Raw genomic sequence first — 18,414 nt, forward strand, 5'->3', positions numbered from 1 at the left:
TTTTGGGACTGAGATACAACCATTCCCATGTTTGGCTGCGTGCAGCTGTTCATTTTCTCTATGAAACTGACACTGGCTTGCCTGCCTGAAGTAGGACTCAGAACCAAGGTTTTTAATAGGAGTGCTTACCAAGCAACATAATCACTGCACCCCTCCCTTGCTTGGGATATCTACATACTGTGTGTGATGTAGATCAAACTCATACAATCTTCTAGCTAAATGCAGACCGTGTGACCTGCAGTAAATGTACCCAGATGCAAAAGACTTTCTTTAGTGTTGTGCACATGTTTCAAAATGCAAGTGAAGAACCAAAAGATTCTTAGCACAACACAAATGGGACCAGTAATAATGTTAACAAGAGGAGTGAAAATGGGCTTTTAAGGACTGGTTGGCATCACAAACGAGCTTAAATAGATACATATTTGTAGAGCTGTTCATCGAATCACAGAAAACACTATGAACTTAACTGTGAATCCACTCATTGGCACACACACAGGAGTGGCACATTTTAGCTGCTTTTAAAATTGTGAATCCACGCACTGAAACAGCAGGCTTTGCCATGGCATTTTAGCTTCTTTTAACATTGTTTGGGGGGTAAATAATTACAACTATTCCATATTAGGTACTTGTGGGGCTAGATAATGAAGCAATATATACAGCACATACAGTCTAATTGTGCTGTGTCACTCCTGAGTGTGACAAACAAACAAACAAACAGATCAGACCCCAACCTTAGCACCTGAATACACACATTGCGTTTTATTGGTTAGATCAATTCTGGTCTGGATGCTGTTTCATCATGGCTCAGAGGGAGGACAACATGAACCTACTTCTACATTTGAGCCCACTAATTGGTTCTGAATCATAGCTGGAATTATAATTACTGTTTACCAGGACTGTCCAGGATCCACCTGGGAATGAAACGGTTGAAACAAACTGCTACAAAATAAAAAGAAAAAGATTTCATTCAAAATAGTTTATTGCTTCATGCAGGAGTGCCAAAAAGTTCTGGAGACTAGTGTCCAGAAGGTTACAGCAGATGCAGAACTTGGTACAAAGTTTTACTTATTTCATAAACATAAGCAGAAGGGACAACAGAAAACAAAAAAATAAAAAAATAAAACACCTGAAAACGTCTTTCCCTTCACCCTGATTAAGCCAAGACAGCAGGTAGCATGCGCTGACAAAAAGCTTCACACCACTACCAAGAGAGCAGCCTGGTGATGGTGACAGACAGGAGAATAGACAAGACAGACAGCGTCAAACATACAACTGGGTCTTTACACACACAGTTAATTGAGGTGCTCCGTGTAACAGTGGTTCAACCCATATTCTATTCATTTCCATGTAAAAGTGAACTTTCAGACAACCCAGACTTACTATTACTAGTATTCACTGGCAAACAATGGCTCTTTACAAAAATGTGACTTGCAGAAAAAAAAAAATATATATAATTTTGATTCAGGGGAGAAAGGGGTTGGTGAGACACAACTCAGTACATGAACACATTCTTAGAAACATCAGTATGTACAGTACAAACAATAAAAAACAGCTCTTTTCCAATGTCAAATGCAGTACGCAGCATTATTTTGGTTTCAATGTGGTCTCCAGAGTTACAAACTTTGAAAGCAAAGTTTTGGGAACCAAATTACACTCTCAGAAGGCACAGAGAAACTCCTATTCAACACAGGATGTGGGTACACAGGAGTATATATAGGGACACGTGTGTAATTAACTGTGAGGGTATTTCTGTGAAGGAATCTCCATTTCAGTAAGTAGCCCCAGAGACACTGAAGCCTCCTGTTTGAAGCTCCAATTACAGCAGCTCTGTGCGCGTGGAGACACGTGTGTGAATATGAGTGCGCGAGAATGTCTGGGTAAGAGATCTGTGCAAGGTTATGCACCTATGTGAGTGTAGCATGTCAGCTCACCTTAAGTAGCTCCAAAACCTGATGAGCAGATTCAGATTGAAATGTTGATAACCTGTTGGCAGCCGCTCTTTACAAGTGTCTGTGCAAGAGCAGTGACACTATTTTCTGTGTCCACTTATTTTCAGTGGTGACTTTAGTATTTATGGCCAATTTTCCATGGCTGCTATTCACTGTCCACTTTCTCAAGTGACACTTTGCTGGGGGAGGCAGGACTGAAGCAGCTGCAGACATTTACCTCTATCCCAGTCTCTACTGCCTGTCAGTGAAGCCTGTTCCTGGCTCAGCCAGTCTGGGGCTTCTAAAGCTCTGGTACAAATGTGCACACCAATAACAGCTTGTTGTCCTTCCAAAAGGGTAGACTTTCAGACTGATCAAGGGGAGAAATGGGTCTTTAATTCAACTCAGTACATTAAAACCTTTCTGACCAATGAAATTACCAGTAAAACGGTTTTTTTTTTTACATTTAAAGCTGTTACAAGTGTACAATGAAACTGAGCACTAGAGAGACGTCACCTGGCATTACAAGAACCATGCACTAAAAGGAAATAAAACCAGTAAAGACCCCCTGTGCTGGTACAGTATGTGGATGCTTGTTTCAGTTCAAAGATAGCAGCTCAATGCTCTGCGGGAGCAAATACAGTAGTGCTATCAGCAGCCAATAATCCTTCGATTCCCAAGGGTGCACGGATTTACTGTTCAGGAAGGCCGTTGGAAATCAAAGGGTTAAACAGCGACAGGGCATGCAAACAAACGTGTGGACCGTCGTGTTTTTTGCAGGTTTTCCTTGATCCATTTCTACTCCATTCTGACCACACTATCTTACAAAGTTAGCTAGGAAGTGGTGGGCCTGGGCAACAGCTGCTGAGCTGCTAAGGTGTTCCTGAGCAAATTAAGTGTGCCGGGTGAAATGACACTATTCTATACCGTCACACAGGAAGCTGACATGCACCAGCGTCTGGAGTTTCTAACACTTTGTGGATCTCTTAAACCAAGATATTTCAGAGGACACCAGAGACAACTCTGCCTAACATTCTTAAAGAAGGGTTGTGTGAAAACAGCATAAAATGATACCTTTTTGTGTATTTTAGGTTCAGCTCTTTCACGTAGCCCTTATTTTGACAACTCTGTTCAAACAAAGCTTTCAAACTGTCTATTTTTACTGTACGGGGTTATATTAGTCACCTGCTATGGGGGAAAAAAATACACCTTACCACACTGAATGGTGACAATAAAAAATAAGTTAATGCCAGAACACATTATTATTGTGGTAATTTGTCCTCATAATTTGATTATTACAACTTGAAGAAACATTTTTTTTCTGACAAACACATTAAAATATATTTAACCATTTTCATACATTTCTGATTTTACAGTGTGCATATACACAAACACACAAAGATATAATGTATACTGGATTCAGATCAGGCAAACAGCTGAGTCAAGAATGGAATTTAAATTCCTGTGCTGTACTTTTCAAATCAGTCCCAGAACCGTATTTCAAAGTACTGTAAGATGCATTGCACAAAGAGCTGCCACGATTCTCAGGTAACCATGGAAACTTGGCACTGTCTGACCCCGACTGACAAAACAAACGGACGCATCAGACGTGTGAAGATCAAACAAAATAAAATAAAAATGTTTTCCTAAGATCACCTAAACATTTCACTCCTCCACTGAGCTCTGGATTGTGGGAAGACACTTTGATTTCAATCCATTAGATCATGGGCGTACTATGGTAAGCTTTAGCAGGCAGAAAGTTGGTTGCTGTCCAATGACCCAGCACATTCTGGGTCATTTGACAGCTGTGCTACAGTTGGTGGAAGGAAGCAACAGTCTGGTAACCCTTAGGAATGATTTTGTAAATCTCAAATGACCGGATTATTTGACTAATGCAGACAAAGTTCAGCAAAATGAGTTTTTGTTGTTGTTGCTAACTCATCCCTCCACCTGAACTAATAGCACAGCATTCACCATCCTCAGGAAGTTTGTTTTCACGAGATGTCAGTCGAGTTCACTCCATTTCAGCTCTCCCTGACAGCCGTGGTACACGAGAGCACCGTTGAAAAAGGTCCCTGGTTTTTATTGAGTCATGCATAAAAGAAACAACACAGCAAACACTGGAGCAATTTCAGCAGTTCAACAGTTTCCGTTTCAGCTCTGTGTCCTTAGCAGTGCCACTCTGTCAACTGCAGGCAGTATTTGAAAAGGCAGAGAGACAGGAAATCTCCCAATACAATACACAAATACTGGCCGTTGAGCATTCATATGGGCACTGTTCCCTGTTTTGAGACCAAATTTAGGTTTAATGAATTATCAGCGAGAGAAAAAAAAAAATAACCTAGCCCTCCCCCACCCCACCCCCCCCCCGCTTTTTTTTTAATCTAATTTGGAGCTGGAGATTTTCCTCCGACAAAATGTAAATTGATTTGTTTGAATTTTAATGACATTCTAGGTTAGACCCCTTTCTAATCAGCTACAGTACACCACAAGATACTGCGTTAAACATTGTCTGATTACTCTTAAAAGAGAGATTCAGTAATAGTCTGTTTTTTTTTGGTCTCACTAATATTGAACGCCCCTCACTAACAAATTGTATTTTTCTGTGCTGGTTGTTAAGCGAAACACAACAAGAAGCAAGCAAACACCCACTGCGTCAATCACAATAAAAAATTAAATAAAGGCATGCAAACAAAAAAATGTACTCAAATGAATTTAGAACCGAACCAGGGCATTAATTTTCCCTTAAACTTGTAAAAGACTGGCACCAATTCCTGCAGAATAAATAGCGCTTTACACTTTGCACCCCTCCCAAAAATAATTTCCTAGTTTCTTTCAGCTCCTCAGTACAAGGACCCTCAAATCTCATCAAGACAGTGTTCCAGCCGCTACAAACCGGCCATTTATATCTCGCAATAAAGTTTGTTTTTTCATCAACCCTTCTTTCTCTACATAAAAAAAACAACAAACAACCAATAAAAATAAAAACATAACCCCTTTGCCATGTGAAATTCTGAAACACGTTACTTCTTCTGTTTCTTAAATATCTTGAACGTGTGTTTCTTCCGGCTGACGTTGGTGTCGGTGTCTTCTCCTGTGGAAGCGCTGTCCTCCTCCAGGGGGCTCTTCTTAGTGGAGAGCTGTGGGATGCGGCTTGTTTTTCCAGAAGCCTCCTGCTTGGTTTCCCCAGTCGGGGAGGGAGTGTCGGGCTCAGTGGAAGTGGGGCTGAGTGACCGGGAGGACTCGGATTGGGACATGCCTGCCAGAGCGTTGTTGATCTCTCCCAAGCTGGCCGATTTCTCCATCCCATGACCGTACACCTTCTTTGTTAATAGCGGGCTGTCGGCAAGGCTCTTAGAACAGGTCCCTGCCTCGTGGATGCGGTTCCCGCCGTTGGGGGTGTGACCATGTGCGCTGGCTGATTCCTCTGCCCTGGCAGGGGCACCGTGGAACAGAGAGGCGGGCTTGATGGGAAGGGATTTGAAGCCAGAGCCAAAGGAACTGGAGAGCCGCTGCTGCTCGCTAAGCTGGGAGAGGGAGGAGTCTGAGTCGGAACGGTTCAGATCCCTAAGGGAAAGGGATAGAGAAAAGAAAGCAATGAGGGCAAGTGTGCAGGGAGAAAGAGGAAACTGTTTAAACTGTTTCATACACACACACACACACACAAAGTTACAAATATTTAGAGGCATTTCACAGTGCCTCTTTGGAAAACGTCCATTCACAAGTCAAACTGAAGGTTAAAGGCGCTGCAGGCATCTGTGGTAAAACTACTTTCAATCTCATCCCTTAGGTCAGACGTGGGTTACTCTGTTTGTTGGAACAGTTAAACTGGTTAAGTGAGCCTGTACAATCATAGTTGCTGGCTGCTTTTAAGGGTAATAGATAGGGGGTAGAGGAGATACATGCAATTAATGCAAAAATTAATTAAGAGCAATCGCTGGTTTGTGTAATTACTTGAATAAAGATTTATACAAAAAATGTTTGGTTTTGTTTAAAATAAAAAGTGAACATTTAGAATAACACTTATCTTAAGGGTACTCTCCTTGTTAAATAATGAAGGAATGCTCATTTCATCAATGTATTTAATTTGCTGATGGCAATAACCCTTAATTATCACATGGCACAATCTTCTACCAGCTAGGCATAAAAATAGGGAATCAAATAGAAAGCATTTTAACATCTGTAAGAAACTACTGAACAACTTTGCCTTTGCAGGCTTCTTATTTCGCTATCTGAAATGCTATGATTGTGTCTTTAAAGTTATGGACGAGGCATTTGCTTTGGACAACTTGCGCAAGAATAAACTGAAGCCAAAATTCTTATCTTAAGGTTTTCTTGCACCACCAGATCATTCCCCTTTGAACACCACACTAGTTAGCAATGCAGACTCGAGGGAGGGGGCTTGCAGGGAGAAGCAGCTGAGCAGAGGCAGGAAGGACAGGACGGAGAAACACAACATTTTGGGAACAAAATGGGACAGGTGGGGGGGGGAAAGGAGAGTGGAAACAAATCCATACCGTATGAGGAATTTTCACTTGGTTCTCTGGACCTCAGATAAAACGTTGCTATATCCATCTCACTCATTATTAGACCAACACTCTTACAAAAATTCTATTCATCCTGTTCTCACTGAAAGGTTCTGAACCCTAGCTATTTATAACATAGGGGTGATTTATTTGAAAGTTTTAAAGCTCACTGTTCTAATATGCTATCCTGTGCCTCACACAGGTACTGCGATCAGCAGCACAGTTTGTAATAAAGACTCTGAAAAGTTTGCTGGTGTATCTCAAAACAAGTTTGCTGCAACGGAGAGCTGCACATCAACTTGGAAAACAACCAATCAGGAACAGGAATGTCCTTACCAAGTGCCATCACAACTGGATAAGCGGTTCTATAGATATGTCTATAATATATAGTAGACCCCGATATTGCTGAAATGTCTTTATCAGATAGTTTCTACCTGATGGCTATACCACTTAATTATTCATGTTTAATTATTGTAAAAGATAGTGACAAAGCAACTCCTTGGGCATCAGCTTGTATCGTACAGCACCCTATACACTATTCTATATATTTATGGAAGTGTGACATATGAGCACCTTCACTGTACAAGATATGTCTGGATATTTACAAAAGCAGGTTCTATCTTTAATTAAATAACTATAATATGTTTACAGCAACACATGACTCCAATACATCAATTCCAGTCTTGTAAATGAACCGCACATTTTCACTGCAATCTTACACTTCCTGTGCTGAACTTCTTCCATCACTTCTGCAAGAGTTCAACCCTATCTTACTTCCAATTAATAATAAATCACCAGCTAATACAATTGAACTTCTTTAAGTGGATAAAAGGGGGAAACTAAAAATGTCTCCAACTTAAGTCATGATGATTGATAATTGTTACAACCCTACTTAATGCCATAGGGCTGTACCTATACTCGCTCTGAACTGTTTTAAGTGCAGAACTAATAATGCAAGGGAGGACTGTAAAATATTCATTTCATAGAAAAGACTAGTAAAACGAAACACTGCAACTCAAAGAACAAACAATTAAAACCAAACCAAAGACACCCATATGCCATGCATGCAGGTTAAAAATACAAACAAGAATACCCCAAGCTGTCGGATCGCTGGTACACCCCAGAGGTGATGTCCGGAGGGGCGAGGTCCGGAATGGTGTCCAGGGGCTGGAAATGGAGGGAGGGATGGAGGAAGACAGAATGAGCAGGGGAGGAGCCACATGAGGAAGAAGAGGAGGCAGAGGAGACGGAGGGGTGCGAGGGAGCAGAAGAAGTGGGAGGGGGGGGCCCGAAAGCCTCGAATTGTCCGAACGAGTGACTGCGAGCTTGCCGCAGGGAAACCCTAGTCCTGGTCTGGTAAAGGCTGCCCTCGCCCTGCTGACCCTGGACATAACAACCCTCTACCAACCTCTGAGAGCCCATTGCCAGCTGAGGGTCGATGTGCCGCTGCCGCAGGGACATCATACTGGGAGCTGCAGAGACAGAGAGAGAGAGACAGATGAGTGAGGGAGCATGGGAACAAAACATACCATTCTTATGTAATCCAGGTCTAACTTCTACCACTGATGTCAACAGCTAGAATGAAAGTGTTAAAAGGTGTGATCGTAATGTGAACAATCAAAGAAAATATTGTTATTGCTAAGTCCAGCTAATATTAAATTTAGCTTGCGCACCATCACTATCGCTGTTTTTTTTCACACTACTTCCTCATTCGTTAATCACTTCAAGAAGATGTCTGCACAGGATCCTTGCCCTGGTGAAACAACAAATACACTATTTATTAATCTTTATTTGGTTCTTCACTGACCACTGTGCTCAGATGCACCCTGAATATTATTTTCTGATTTGGAAAAGGTATATAAACTTAGTAGCTTAGCTGTTTTCTAGCTTTATCTCAAATAATTCAGACTCCTAGCTATGACATATGTTTCATCCTTCTCTCCAGTGATGTTCTTTGTAACGCACATTGCGAACCCTCTACATACTTCAACTTGAGAAAAACAAACAAAAACAGTACATGCAAACCCCATAATCTGTCCCGACATACCCCGACTGTCCTGTTGGGTGACTTCAACATCCATCTCTCCAACCCCAGCCACTCTGCTGGATTCCTCCCTCTCCTGCACTCCTTCGACTTCTGTCTCTCTCCGTCCCCTCCTACCCACAAAGCTGGCCGTCAACTGGACCTCACCTTCTCCAGGGCCTGCTGCCCCTCCACCCTCTCTGTCACCCCCCTGGACCTCTCTGATCACTATTTCATCTCTTTTTCTCTGTCTCTCCCCCCTCTCCCTGCTCCTCCCACCCCCACTGTCACCTCTCGCCGTAACCTCCGCTCTCTCTCCCCCTCTGTCCTTGCCTCCACTGCTCTCTCTCACCTCCCTCCTATCGACTCCTTTTCACAACTCTCCGTAGACTCTGCTACCTCCACCCTCTTCTCCTCACTCACCTCCTCCCTCGACTCCCTCTGTCCCCTCACCTCCCGTCCTGCTCGCCCCTCCCCTCCCCATCCCTGGCTCTCCTCTGCGCTCCGCTCGGCAAGAATCGCACTGCGATCTGCTGAAAAGAAATGGAAGAGAACCAAACTCCCTGCTGCCCTAGACCTTTACCGCACTCTCCTCTCCTCCTTCTCCTCTACTCTCTCCTCTGCTAAATGTGCTTATTTCCAATCTGTAATCCAAGCCTCCACTAACAACCCACGTAAACTATTCTCTACCTTCTCCTCCCTCCTTAACCCTCCCCCCCCTCCTCCTCCCTCCTCTATCTCCCCTGATGACTTTGCCTCCTTCTTCTCTTCTAAAATTTCAGATATCCGCAAACTCTTTAACACCTCTCCCTCCCCCGCACCCCCTCCCGCTCCAACTCCTACACCCACTGCAACCCCTACTAACTCACCCTCCTTCTCCACCTTCTTGCCCCTCTCAGACTCTGACCTCTCCTCCCTGCTCCAGGGTCACAAACCCACCACGTGTGCCTTGGACCCCCTACCCACTCACCTCTTTCAAGCTGCTGCTCCTGCTCTACTCCCCTTCATCTCCTCCCTCCTCAACACCTCTCTACTTTCTGGTATCTTCCCCTCTGCCTTCAAAAAAGCCTCGATCACTCCCCTCCTCAAAAAACCTACCCTCGACCCCACCTCCCTCCAGAGCTACCGTCCTGTCTCCCTCCTACCCTTCCTCTCCAAAACCCTCGAGCGGACTGTACACCGCCAGCTCTCTGCTTTCCTGTCCAACCACTCTCTGCTTGACCCTCTCCAATCTGGCTTCCGCTCTGCTCACTCTACTGAAACCGCCCTCCTGTCTGTCACCAACTCACTTAAATGTGCCCGAGCTGCCTCTCTCTCCTCTGTCCTAATTCTCCTCGACCTCTCTGCTGCCTTTGACACTGTTGATCACTCTATTCTACTATCATCTCTTGCTGACCTGGGGATCTCTGGCACTGCTCTGGCCTGGTTCTCCTCCTACCTCTCCAACCGCACTTACCAGGTAACCTGGCGTGGAGCAACCTCCACACCTCACCCTCTCTTAACTGGAGTCCCCCAAGGGTCAGTCTTGGGTCCTCTCCTGTTCTCTCTCTACACCCGCTCCCTGGGCCCCCTCATCGCATCCTATGGTTTCTCATACCATTTCTATGCTGATGATGCTCAGATTTTCCTCTCCTTCCCCACCTCTGACTCCACCATCTCCTCCCGTATCTCTACCTGTCTGTCTGCTATTTCCTCCTGGATGCACTCGCATCACCTCAAACTCAACCTCTCTAAATCTGACCTCCTTTTCTTTCCCTCCTCCTCCCCCTCCTCTGATCTCTCCATCTCTGTTCCTCTGGAATCTACCACACTCTCTCCCTCTTCCTCAGCTAAGAACCTTGGAGTCACCCTGGACCCCTGCCTCTCTTATTCCCAGCACATCTCCACTCTGGCACGCACTTGCCGATTCTTCCTGAGCAACATCCGAAGAATCCGACCCTTCCTCACCAACTATGCTACCCAGCTCCTGGTCCAGGCCCTGGTACTCTCCCGCCTAGACTACTGCAACTCCCTCCTGGCTGGCCTCCCTGCGTCCGCCACCCGTCCGCTCCAGCTCATCCAGAACTCTGCTGCCCGCCTAGTGTTCTCTCTGCCTCGCTTCGCCCACGCTACTCCACTACTCCGCTCGCTCCACTGGCTCCCGATCACCGCTCGCATCCAGTTCAAGACTCTTGTACTAGCCTACAGATGCCTTGACCAGTCTGCACCCAGCTACCTCCAGACCCTCATCTCTCCCTACACCCCCACTCGACCTCTCCGCTCCGCCTGCACTAGAAGACTAGCTCTACCACCGCTACGCTCCCCTGCCTCCAAAGCCCGCTCCTTCTCCACCCTTGCTCCGCAGTGGTGGAATGACCTTCCTACAGATGTCAGGACTGCCCAGTCCCTGACCACATTCCGGCGCCTCCTTAAGACTCACCTCTTCAAAGAGCACCTGTAGAACTCCTCTGTTTGTATCCTGGGACACTATCACCCTTCATGTAAATGTGCTTTATTTTGCTCTTATCAGCCCCTATTTTACTGCATTTAATCCTGTACTTCAGAATACTGTAATCTGCCAAGTTTTTAACCTGTAGTACTTTGTATTTAATCACATCCTGATGTAACTATCACTATTTAATCATATCCTGATGTAACTATCACTATTACCTGCTGTATTATTGAATTGTGGTTTGTCAAACTTGTACTTTACTTGTTTTATTGTATTTCTTGCTCTTATTGTATTACTTGTATTGTAACGCTTGAAATGTTTTTGCTTACGATTGTAAGTCGCCCTGGATAAGGGCGTCTGCTAAGAAATAAATAATAATAATAATAATAATAATAATAATCTAACAGAAAGAAGGACAGTTGTGATCGTTAGTGACTCAGCTGTGAAGGGGGTTCTGCTTAGAAGAAAGGAAAAAGGTGGCGAAAAGTCTTTATAATGGTTAATAACTTCATAAATGCAGTTGAACCCACTTCCTCCCACTCCACAACACAGCTGTCGCTAAAAATAGACCCGTTAATGTTAGGTGCTCTTTGTGGCAACAGGCGTGACTGTTAAAATGTGTGGGAGGGAACTGAACAAATGAATACCCGAACCCGGATATTTCCACAGGGAGTTATTCTCTGAGCTGATTGGCCAGTGATCACTGGATTGCCGGTCCATCAACCAGGCTGCATCTTGTGTCAGCCAATCACACGACAGGAACAACAGGAGGCGGAGGAAAAAGGGGTTAACGATTGTAACAAGTTCAAGCAATCTAGGCGCACACACACACACACACACGTTACTGTGTTTAACCACTTGACTGCCACTGTACCATGTACGTCCAGCTGGAGTAATGCAAAAAGATTGGAGTTTCTGCTCTCCTTTAAAATGTAATGATTTCCTTTGAATTAACCTTGAATGTTTTCATTCATTGACTTGTAAAGGAACGGGCACTCAGTTAAACTGTGGTTGTTCTCTCCTATCAGTTCAACTCTCTAGAATTGCATCCATTGCTTCAAAAGTGGTTTTAAACCTTATATGAATGCCACCATGTAGCATAGTGACTACTATATATTCTATCTATAATATATTGTTTATTTTACAAGAAAATGAATTCCTATTCAACCACTGGTTACCACTCAGTTTTCATTGGTTGAACTAGCTGCCAGTTCATGGTGCCGTGTATCAAATTTGATTGACACATGACTTTACCAATAAACAATTGAGAGATGTGTAGCAATATGAATGAAAAAATATATAGATAAAATACATTTGCTTTAATTTAAATGCATGGTGGTGGCATTCTGAAATTATTTGTCTCCACAGCTACTTTTGCAGAGCGGTTTTGCTTTGTTTACATGGGAAAGCCCTGTCTCATCGGGATGCACAGCACTTGAACTGACAGGAGACAACGAAGGTGATAAACTTTGTGTGACCGTGTACACAGGTGATCCACTTTCACCTTTATAGTCATTTTACATGTTAATCAAAACTAAAAGAAATCAGTGTAGACTTTAAAAGGAAAACAAAAGGATGTAACAGGTGGCAGTCAAGGGTTAAACTTGTACACCCACAAACATCAGTTGTTGGGTGAACAATTCATTTTATAAATGAAATGCACAATTGACAGCACTTGTTACTAAACCCTTCTGCAGATGCAGTTCTGAACTTTCCCATGCATGCACAATGTGCTGCAGCTCTGGCCTGGAGATCCACTCCTACTCTTAATGGGGTGACGTTCACTCTGAAGATCCCATGTAGCTCTTGACATCTCCAGCTGGCAGATGGGATTGCCTTTTGATCAAGAACTCGTCTGCTATAAAATTGAACTCAGGACCTTGCGGTGAACAGCTCAATGTCCTATTTTCCAAATGGAGTCATTCAACTCTTCAAAGCTAATCTAGAGATCAGGCCAGGCCAGTGGATAAATGCACGTTACAAATCTGTCCTTAAAAGCACCCTGACCCAATGTGCTGTAATGACATGACTGGATGTCTGACAGAACTTTGAAGTCACATGAACGCTTGGCTTGGAGATTATACTTAATTCATGAATTTCCCTGGATGAGGCCTTTTAACATTTTTATTATCTATGTGTTTGTGTGCTCCTTGTTTCTGTATCTAGTTTATATGTGTAAAATCTTTTGTATTCTGATTTGTAAAACAATTTAAAAAATACAATAAACCAAAAAATGAATACGAAACCAAAAGGAACCCAGACATCACTTATAAATAGTCTTAAATACATGATTTTCTTTTAAATCTTAAATAAATATATATTTTCATAAACCCTAAAAAATCACATCATTATAGATACATGTTTGTCAGTGTTATCACTTCAGAATCAGTCTTACTGATTCCAGTAGTGTGAAATATGTGCTTAGCCAGGAAATAGGACACCCAAACACCAATGAAAAAAAAAGGCTGATTCCCAGTTTGTATTCATTCAAAGCAGGAGCAGTAAAGGGCCGTGCTTGATGCAATGCAGTGCTACGCAGGCAACATGTAATTCAGAGCTTTCATTTGTTTAGCTTGCTTTAAATTAGAGCTATCTAACGGCTACACCACACCGCCATATATATATATATATAGATATAGATCTATATATATATATGGTTCTATAGTATAGTTTCTTTAGTGTTTTTTAGAAGATATTGCTCCTTAATATTTCATTTTAGAATACCAATATTTATCAGTTGAAGATGTTATGTTAAACATATTGGGTTTTTCACAGACACACAAAACTAGGAATGGCAAAAAACAATGTCAAATGCTGTAGTAGTACTACTGATTAGGACACCTGAAATGTATTTTTTATAATTATCTTTTAAAGTGTGTTTTTTCTATTGCTAATAAAAAATAATTAAGGTGGCATTGATATATATATATTTATATTTTAGCTCAAAGAAGCAGCTGCCCTATAATGATTCATAATATATTGGTCGAATATATTTTATAGAAGAAAAAAAGAAATATATTAAAAACTTTGTTTTGTTACTTAAATACTTTTTGGAGTCACATTCAGCACACATGTCAGGAAATTGAAAACCTCAAAGCAATTTTACAGCTACATTTTCTCAAAAATGCTTTGATTGGCTGTAACCTGCTGGTTCTCACTGGAACATTAACAGTACATCACTGTTCATCGACTTGTATGGCATAATGCCGGGCATACCTAATCCCATTGTATTGTGTAATCTCTTACATTGGAGGGTGCCAGGAGACATCATTTCCTCATCCATATCATCAACGTCGTCGGTCATGATAAAGTGCTGGGGCGCGGGGCGGCCCCCCAGGAAGCTGGGGTCCAAGTTCAGGGCGCAGGCCAGTGTGGGGAGGCCGGGGTTGTTGACAATGGCGAAGCCGGTCAGCATCTCAATCTGCTGCCAGCGGTGGAGTCGCTCTCTTAGGGTGGCCGTCACCTCACTCAGTGCCTGCCTGGGGGAGGGAGAGAAGATATTGAGAGAGAGAGCGCGAGCGAGAGAGAGAAGAGAGAGAGAGGCAGGCTTTCTATTCTCCTGCATGTGAGCCACTTGGATCAAGAGCTCTCCTACTTGGTCATTTGGTTTTACTTACTGTGCCACAAGAATTGCAGCAGCTGCTCCCAGCTGAGAGCCTAAATATATCCAACACCACTTCATTCACCTGTTTGGGAACTGAAGCACATAACTGACTATGGGCACCATTGCAGACAGCCTCAAAAGTAGAGACCAAGTATTGGATGGGCATGGAGAACTACTCTTCCTTTAAGAGGGTCTCCACCAAGAAAGGCTTGAGGCTCATGGGGCACTGTGGGCAGTCTCTCATCGCCACTGCTTGGGCTATTCCCTGCTTAAGCTATTCAGTCCACTACTGTTCACAAAGAAAACTAGGGTGGACTATTTCAAGACACACTTACTTTGCAGTTAAGATTTTATGGTCGACATCATCCAGCGAGGAGCTGTGTGCAACGTGGAACGTGCCAAAGAACGTGTTCCTCTTCTTCTTAATCTTCTCAGCCTAGTAAAGAACAAAATATGTGAACCCCACTGCTGTTTGACAAATGCAACACGAGCCAGTCATTTCTTACCACAATCACAGCCATGCTCCCCATAATTGAAATACTGGTACACACAAAGGACCTCTGTGCAGTATTATCAATGTGTACAATATGTTATCCATTTAGCAGTCGGCATGACTATTCGACACAGACTCTGAATAAAAAGATTTCCTAAAAAGAGGATTTTTTTCTTCTTGTCCCTGAATTAAAGAGAGACACCTCCAGTAGAACTGAAAACTAAATGTCAAGCAATGCTGGGTTTTACTAAAATCTTAAACAGAATGCTCTACAGATCTTGGGACACAATTTCTAAAAAACAAGCACAGAATGGCATTCCTGGGTTGGAAGAAGATTTTTCTGAAGCGATGGCAAAAGACTCCAACGCATGTCCATTAATGAAGGGTGGAAACGAGTGCTGGATCCCTTGATCCAATGGCCTCCACTCACCCCCTCTTTGGCGATCAGCAGTTGGCGCTCCGCGTTCTGCTTCTTGATGTTGTAGTACATGACCTCCACCTCATGGGTGAGCTGCAGCCACTTCTGCAGGGACTCTGGAGGAGACCAGCTGGAGCGAGACTCCAGCTCCTTCTCTGCCTTCCTCAGGGCCATCCGCACCTACAAAAAAAACACAAATGTGTTTTACTTGAACCCCTTTAGTAGGGTCGGATTGATTACTGTGACATCATTTATTTGTTCCGTTTTGGTTATTTATTGTACTCAATACTTTGTTTTTGTCAAATGGACTGAATTGGCAACAGCCATGTTTACAACAGTCATCTAAAGATAAAAAGGACAAGCGCCGCCGCTCCCGAGATGTTTTGCTCTTCTCTCTTCCTGTAGACAACAGATTGGTCCATAAAGAGTTACGGGGTTGGGGGTGCGTGTTAAGTGCTGTGTATTTAGTCTGGGAATCTGAAAATTACTTTAAATGCAGTTAAATGCAAATCAAGCAGCTGTTTCTTCACTCTGAATGGTAGCCCTCTCAACACCAATGATCCTCACCCGACGTCAGCACCTGTGGAAAACTCAATCCAGATAATCACATAATCTGTTCTTGCAGCTCTAGTAACAAGGCCAGATGGGTTCCCATGAAGTGTCCCGACCTTGATAACATGTGTAAAGTGTGGCGGAGTGCTCACTGTGGTTTACTTCCTATGTGCTGCTGAGTCATGAACACTCTGCCATTGCTTACCCCAGCCACAGCTCCACTCAGGGAACACATCTCTGGAAGGATAATGTCACAACCGCTACCAACTGTTCTTAAAATCTAAATATTATTGCTGATGTAACTTTGTTTTCGAAATAACGTCCCTGTGACTGCAATTTGAGATTATAAAAGTGTGTTTAGGGGTTCTGGTAGAATTTGTCCTTGATAAACTTACAAGAAAAGTAAATAGTAGGAGACCTACAAATTAAATGTAATGGGCATTTGGACTGGAAGCCCTTCTTTCAGCAAGTGATACATTGGACACAATTTCTGTATGGACCGCAAAGTGTTTTACATCATTTGTTATATGGGTCCAATTAAATGTATCCCTTGGCTGGTAAATAACCTTCTAATTGAAGTTACAAGCGCACTTACACTGTCATTTATCTATGTCTGTTTCTACAGTGCTTTCATAGTACCAAACTATGTACCCAAATAAAATCAGGAAAACCTATATTAAAAAAAAAAAAAAAAAATCAAAACAAAACACGCCACACTTCCAAGACCAAATACGAAAATCAGTTCCATGAGCTTGGACTGAAAACACTTTGGCCTTCATTAACCTCTGAAACAAGTAACATTTTCATCACTGAAAATAAATATTGTCCAACATACCAAAAACAAATTGAAAATGTAAAAGTCTTTTTTACAGTTTTCTTTGGAAAAATCCTTTTTTGGCATGACTAACATCTTGTGATGATCCTGCTGTTTAATGAGCCATTAAAAAGCATACCATGTGAACATAAATTGTACTAACACTTGAAATGTATTTGCTTACGATTGTAAGTCGCCCTGGATAAGGGCGTCTGCCAAGAAATAAATAATAATACTGAACATAAGTGCTCCAGTATGTCCAACCAGAGACAGGATTCTAGCAAGTTAACCACAATCTTCAAATTTTACTCTCAAACTCAAACATAGTGATGTTAGCAGCCTAGGAACATACTTCAGGCAAATTCTCAAAACATTTCTGAAATACTCAAAAGAAAGTTTGTTTTAAGAAAGCATTAACCCCAAAAGACAATGTTAAATCAGACTTGATCTACCCGAGGCCAACTGTAATCCTGCCAGACCGACAGTCTCCCGAAGCAGAAACTGCTTACAGGAAAACACATGATCATACAAATCCACATTAAAATTCTATTGCTTGATAGAACTTGCACAGCTTCAGATATCTGCATACAACATTATGCAAATCCCAAACAACCCACCTTATACAGCACTGAGAAATATTGTAAAATCAAATTGAAATGTAAATTAAACAAATACGTCTGTTTTAACCTTTGTAAAAATCTATGTGTGTTCCTGCTAGCCATACAAGATAATTATGCCAACCCTGTGAGGCAATGGAGATTGTTTAGAAGCAACAGTTGACCATGGGGGAAAAAAGGACTATAGCTTGCATCAGATGGCGACCATTGGAGACAAAACTCTTGACTACTGGGAGTGCTTTAGGACTCGGGTTAAGAATCACTGTCCTATTGCAGAACTAGGGTTAGAAACATTGCCTCTGCCGTACGTCGTCTTCTCCCGAGTGTAATGCCGTACCATTCCCTCGCCCTGTGCGGTGCTAGAACCACAGCAGAGCTTGTGCTGTACCTGATCAAGCTCCTCCTCTGCATATTTCTGCCGGCTCAGCTCGTTCTCAGTCCCCTCCCTCAGCTTCTTCAGTCTCTGGGCTTCCTGCTTGGCACAGTTGATCTCGTTTCTCAGCTTCTGTTCCAGAGTTACCTTCTCCACCTCCACAGTACGGTGCTCCTCCTGGGCGATCTGCAACCTGGGGAAACAGAGAGAGAGAGACAAAGGGTCTGAGTCCACAAAGACGAGAGAACAGGCCCACTGTACAAAGGAAAGAGACATTTATTATTTTATGTGTGCTGGGTCACAAAACCAGAATTCTGAACAGATTTTAAACTCCAAACAGACCGCAAACATAAAAATAGTCGCATCCTCCTTTGCTACACATATACATCTCTTTCAGAGTTACATCTTGTGCAAAAAAATGTAATAAAATTGTGATTCTGTTACTTGATAGAACTTGCGCTAGTTCAGATATCTGCATACATTACACAAATCCAAAATAGTCCACATTACACAGTACAGCAACATCTTGTAAAATGAAATTGAAATGTAAATTAAACACGTACAAATCTTATTATATGCTACTCTGAATACTATTGTCAACAGAACTAAATAACACTGTTTACCACAGTTATAAA

At 42.7% G+C, this 18,414-nt stretch overlaps 1 protein-coding gene across 5 annotated transcripts in view; it reads right to left on the bottom strand.

The window, feature by feature from the left end:
* Positions 1-961: 961 nt before the first annotated feature.
* LOC117405689 (stromal interaction molecule 1-like) overlaps positions 962-18,414 on the bottom strand; it is a 58,045-nt gene continuing 40,592 nt past the window's right edge. Inside the window, exons 7-13 of one of the 5 annotated variants that reach the window (XM_059029515.1) lie at positions 17,795-17,972; positions 15,436-15,603; positions 14,848-14,948; positions 14,155-14,387; positions 11,562-11,642; positions 7,548-7,926; positions 962-5,495 (exon numbers count right to left, since the gene is read on the bottom strand). In XM_059029515.1, coding sequence (XP_058885498.1) covers positions 4,952-5,495; positions 7,548-7,926; positions 11,562-11,642; positions 14,155-14,387; positions 14,848-14,948; positions 15,436-15,603; positions 17,795-17,972 — 1,684 coding nt within the window. In that variant the 3' untranslated portion in view covers positions 962-4,951. Of the gene's footprint in view, positions 5,496-7,547; positions 7,927-11,555; positions 11,643-14,154; positions 14,388-14,847; positions 14,949-15,435; positions 15,604-17,794; positions 17,973-18,414 lie in introns of all 5 variants that reach the window. The other 4 variants (XM_059029518.1, XM_059029517.1, XM_059029516.1 and 1 more) reach the window with 4 other exon arrangements.

The sequence above is a fragment of the Acipenser ruthenus genome, chromosome 8, assembly GCF_902713425.1.
Source record: "Acipenser ruthenus chromosome 8, fAciRut3.2 maternal haplotype, whole genome shotgun sequence".
In the NCBI taxonomy this organism is placed as follows: Eukaryota; Metazoa; Chordata; class Actinopteri; order Acipenseriformes; family Acipenseridae; genus Acipenser; species Acipenser ruthenus.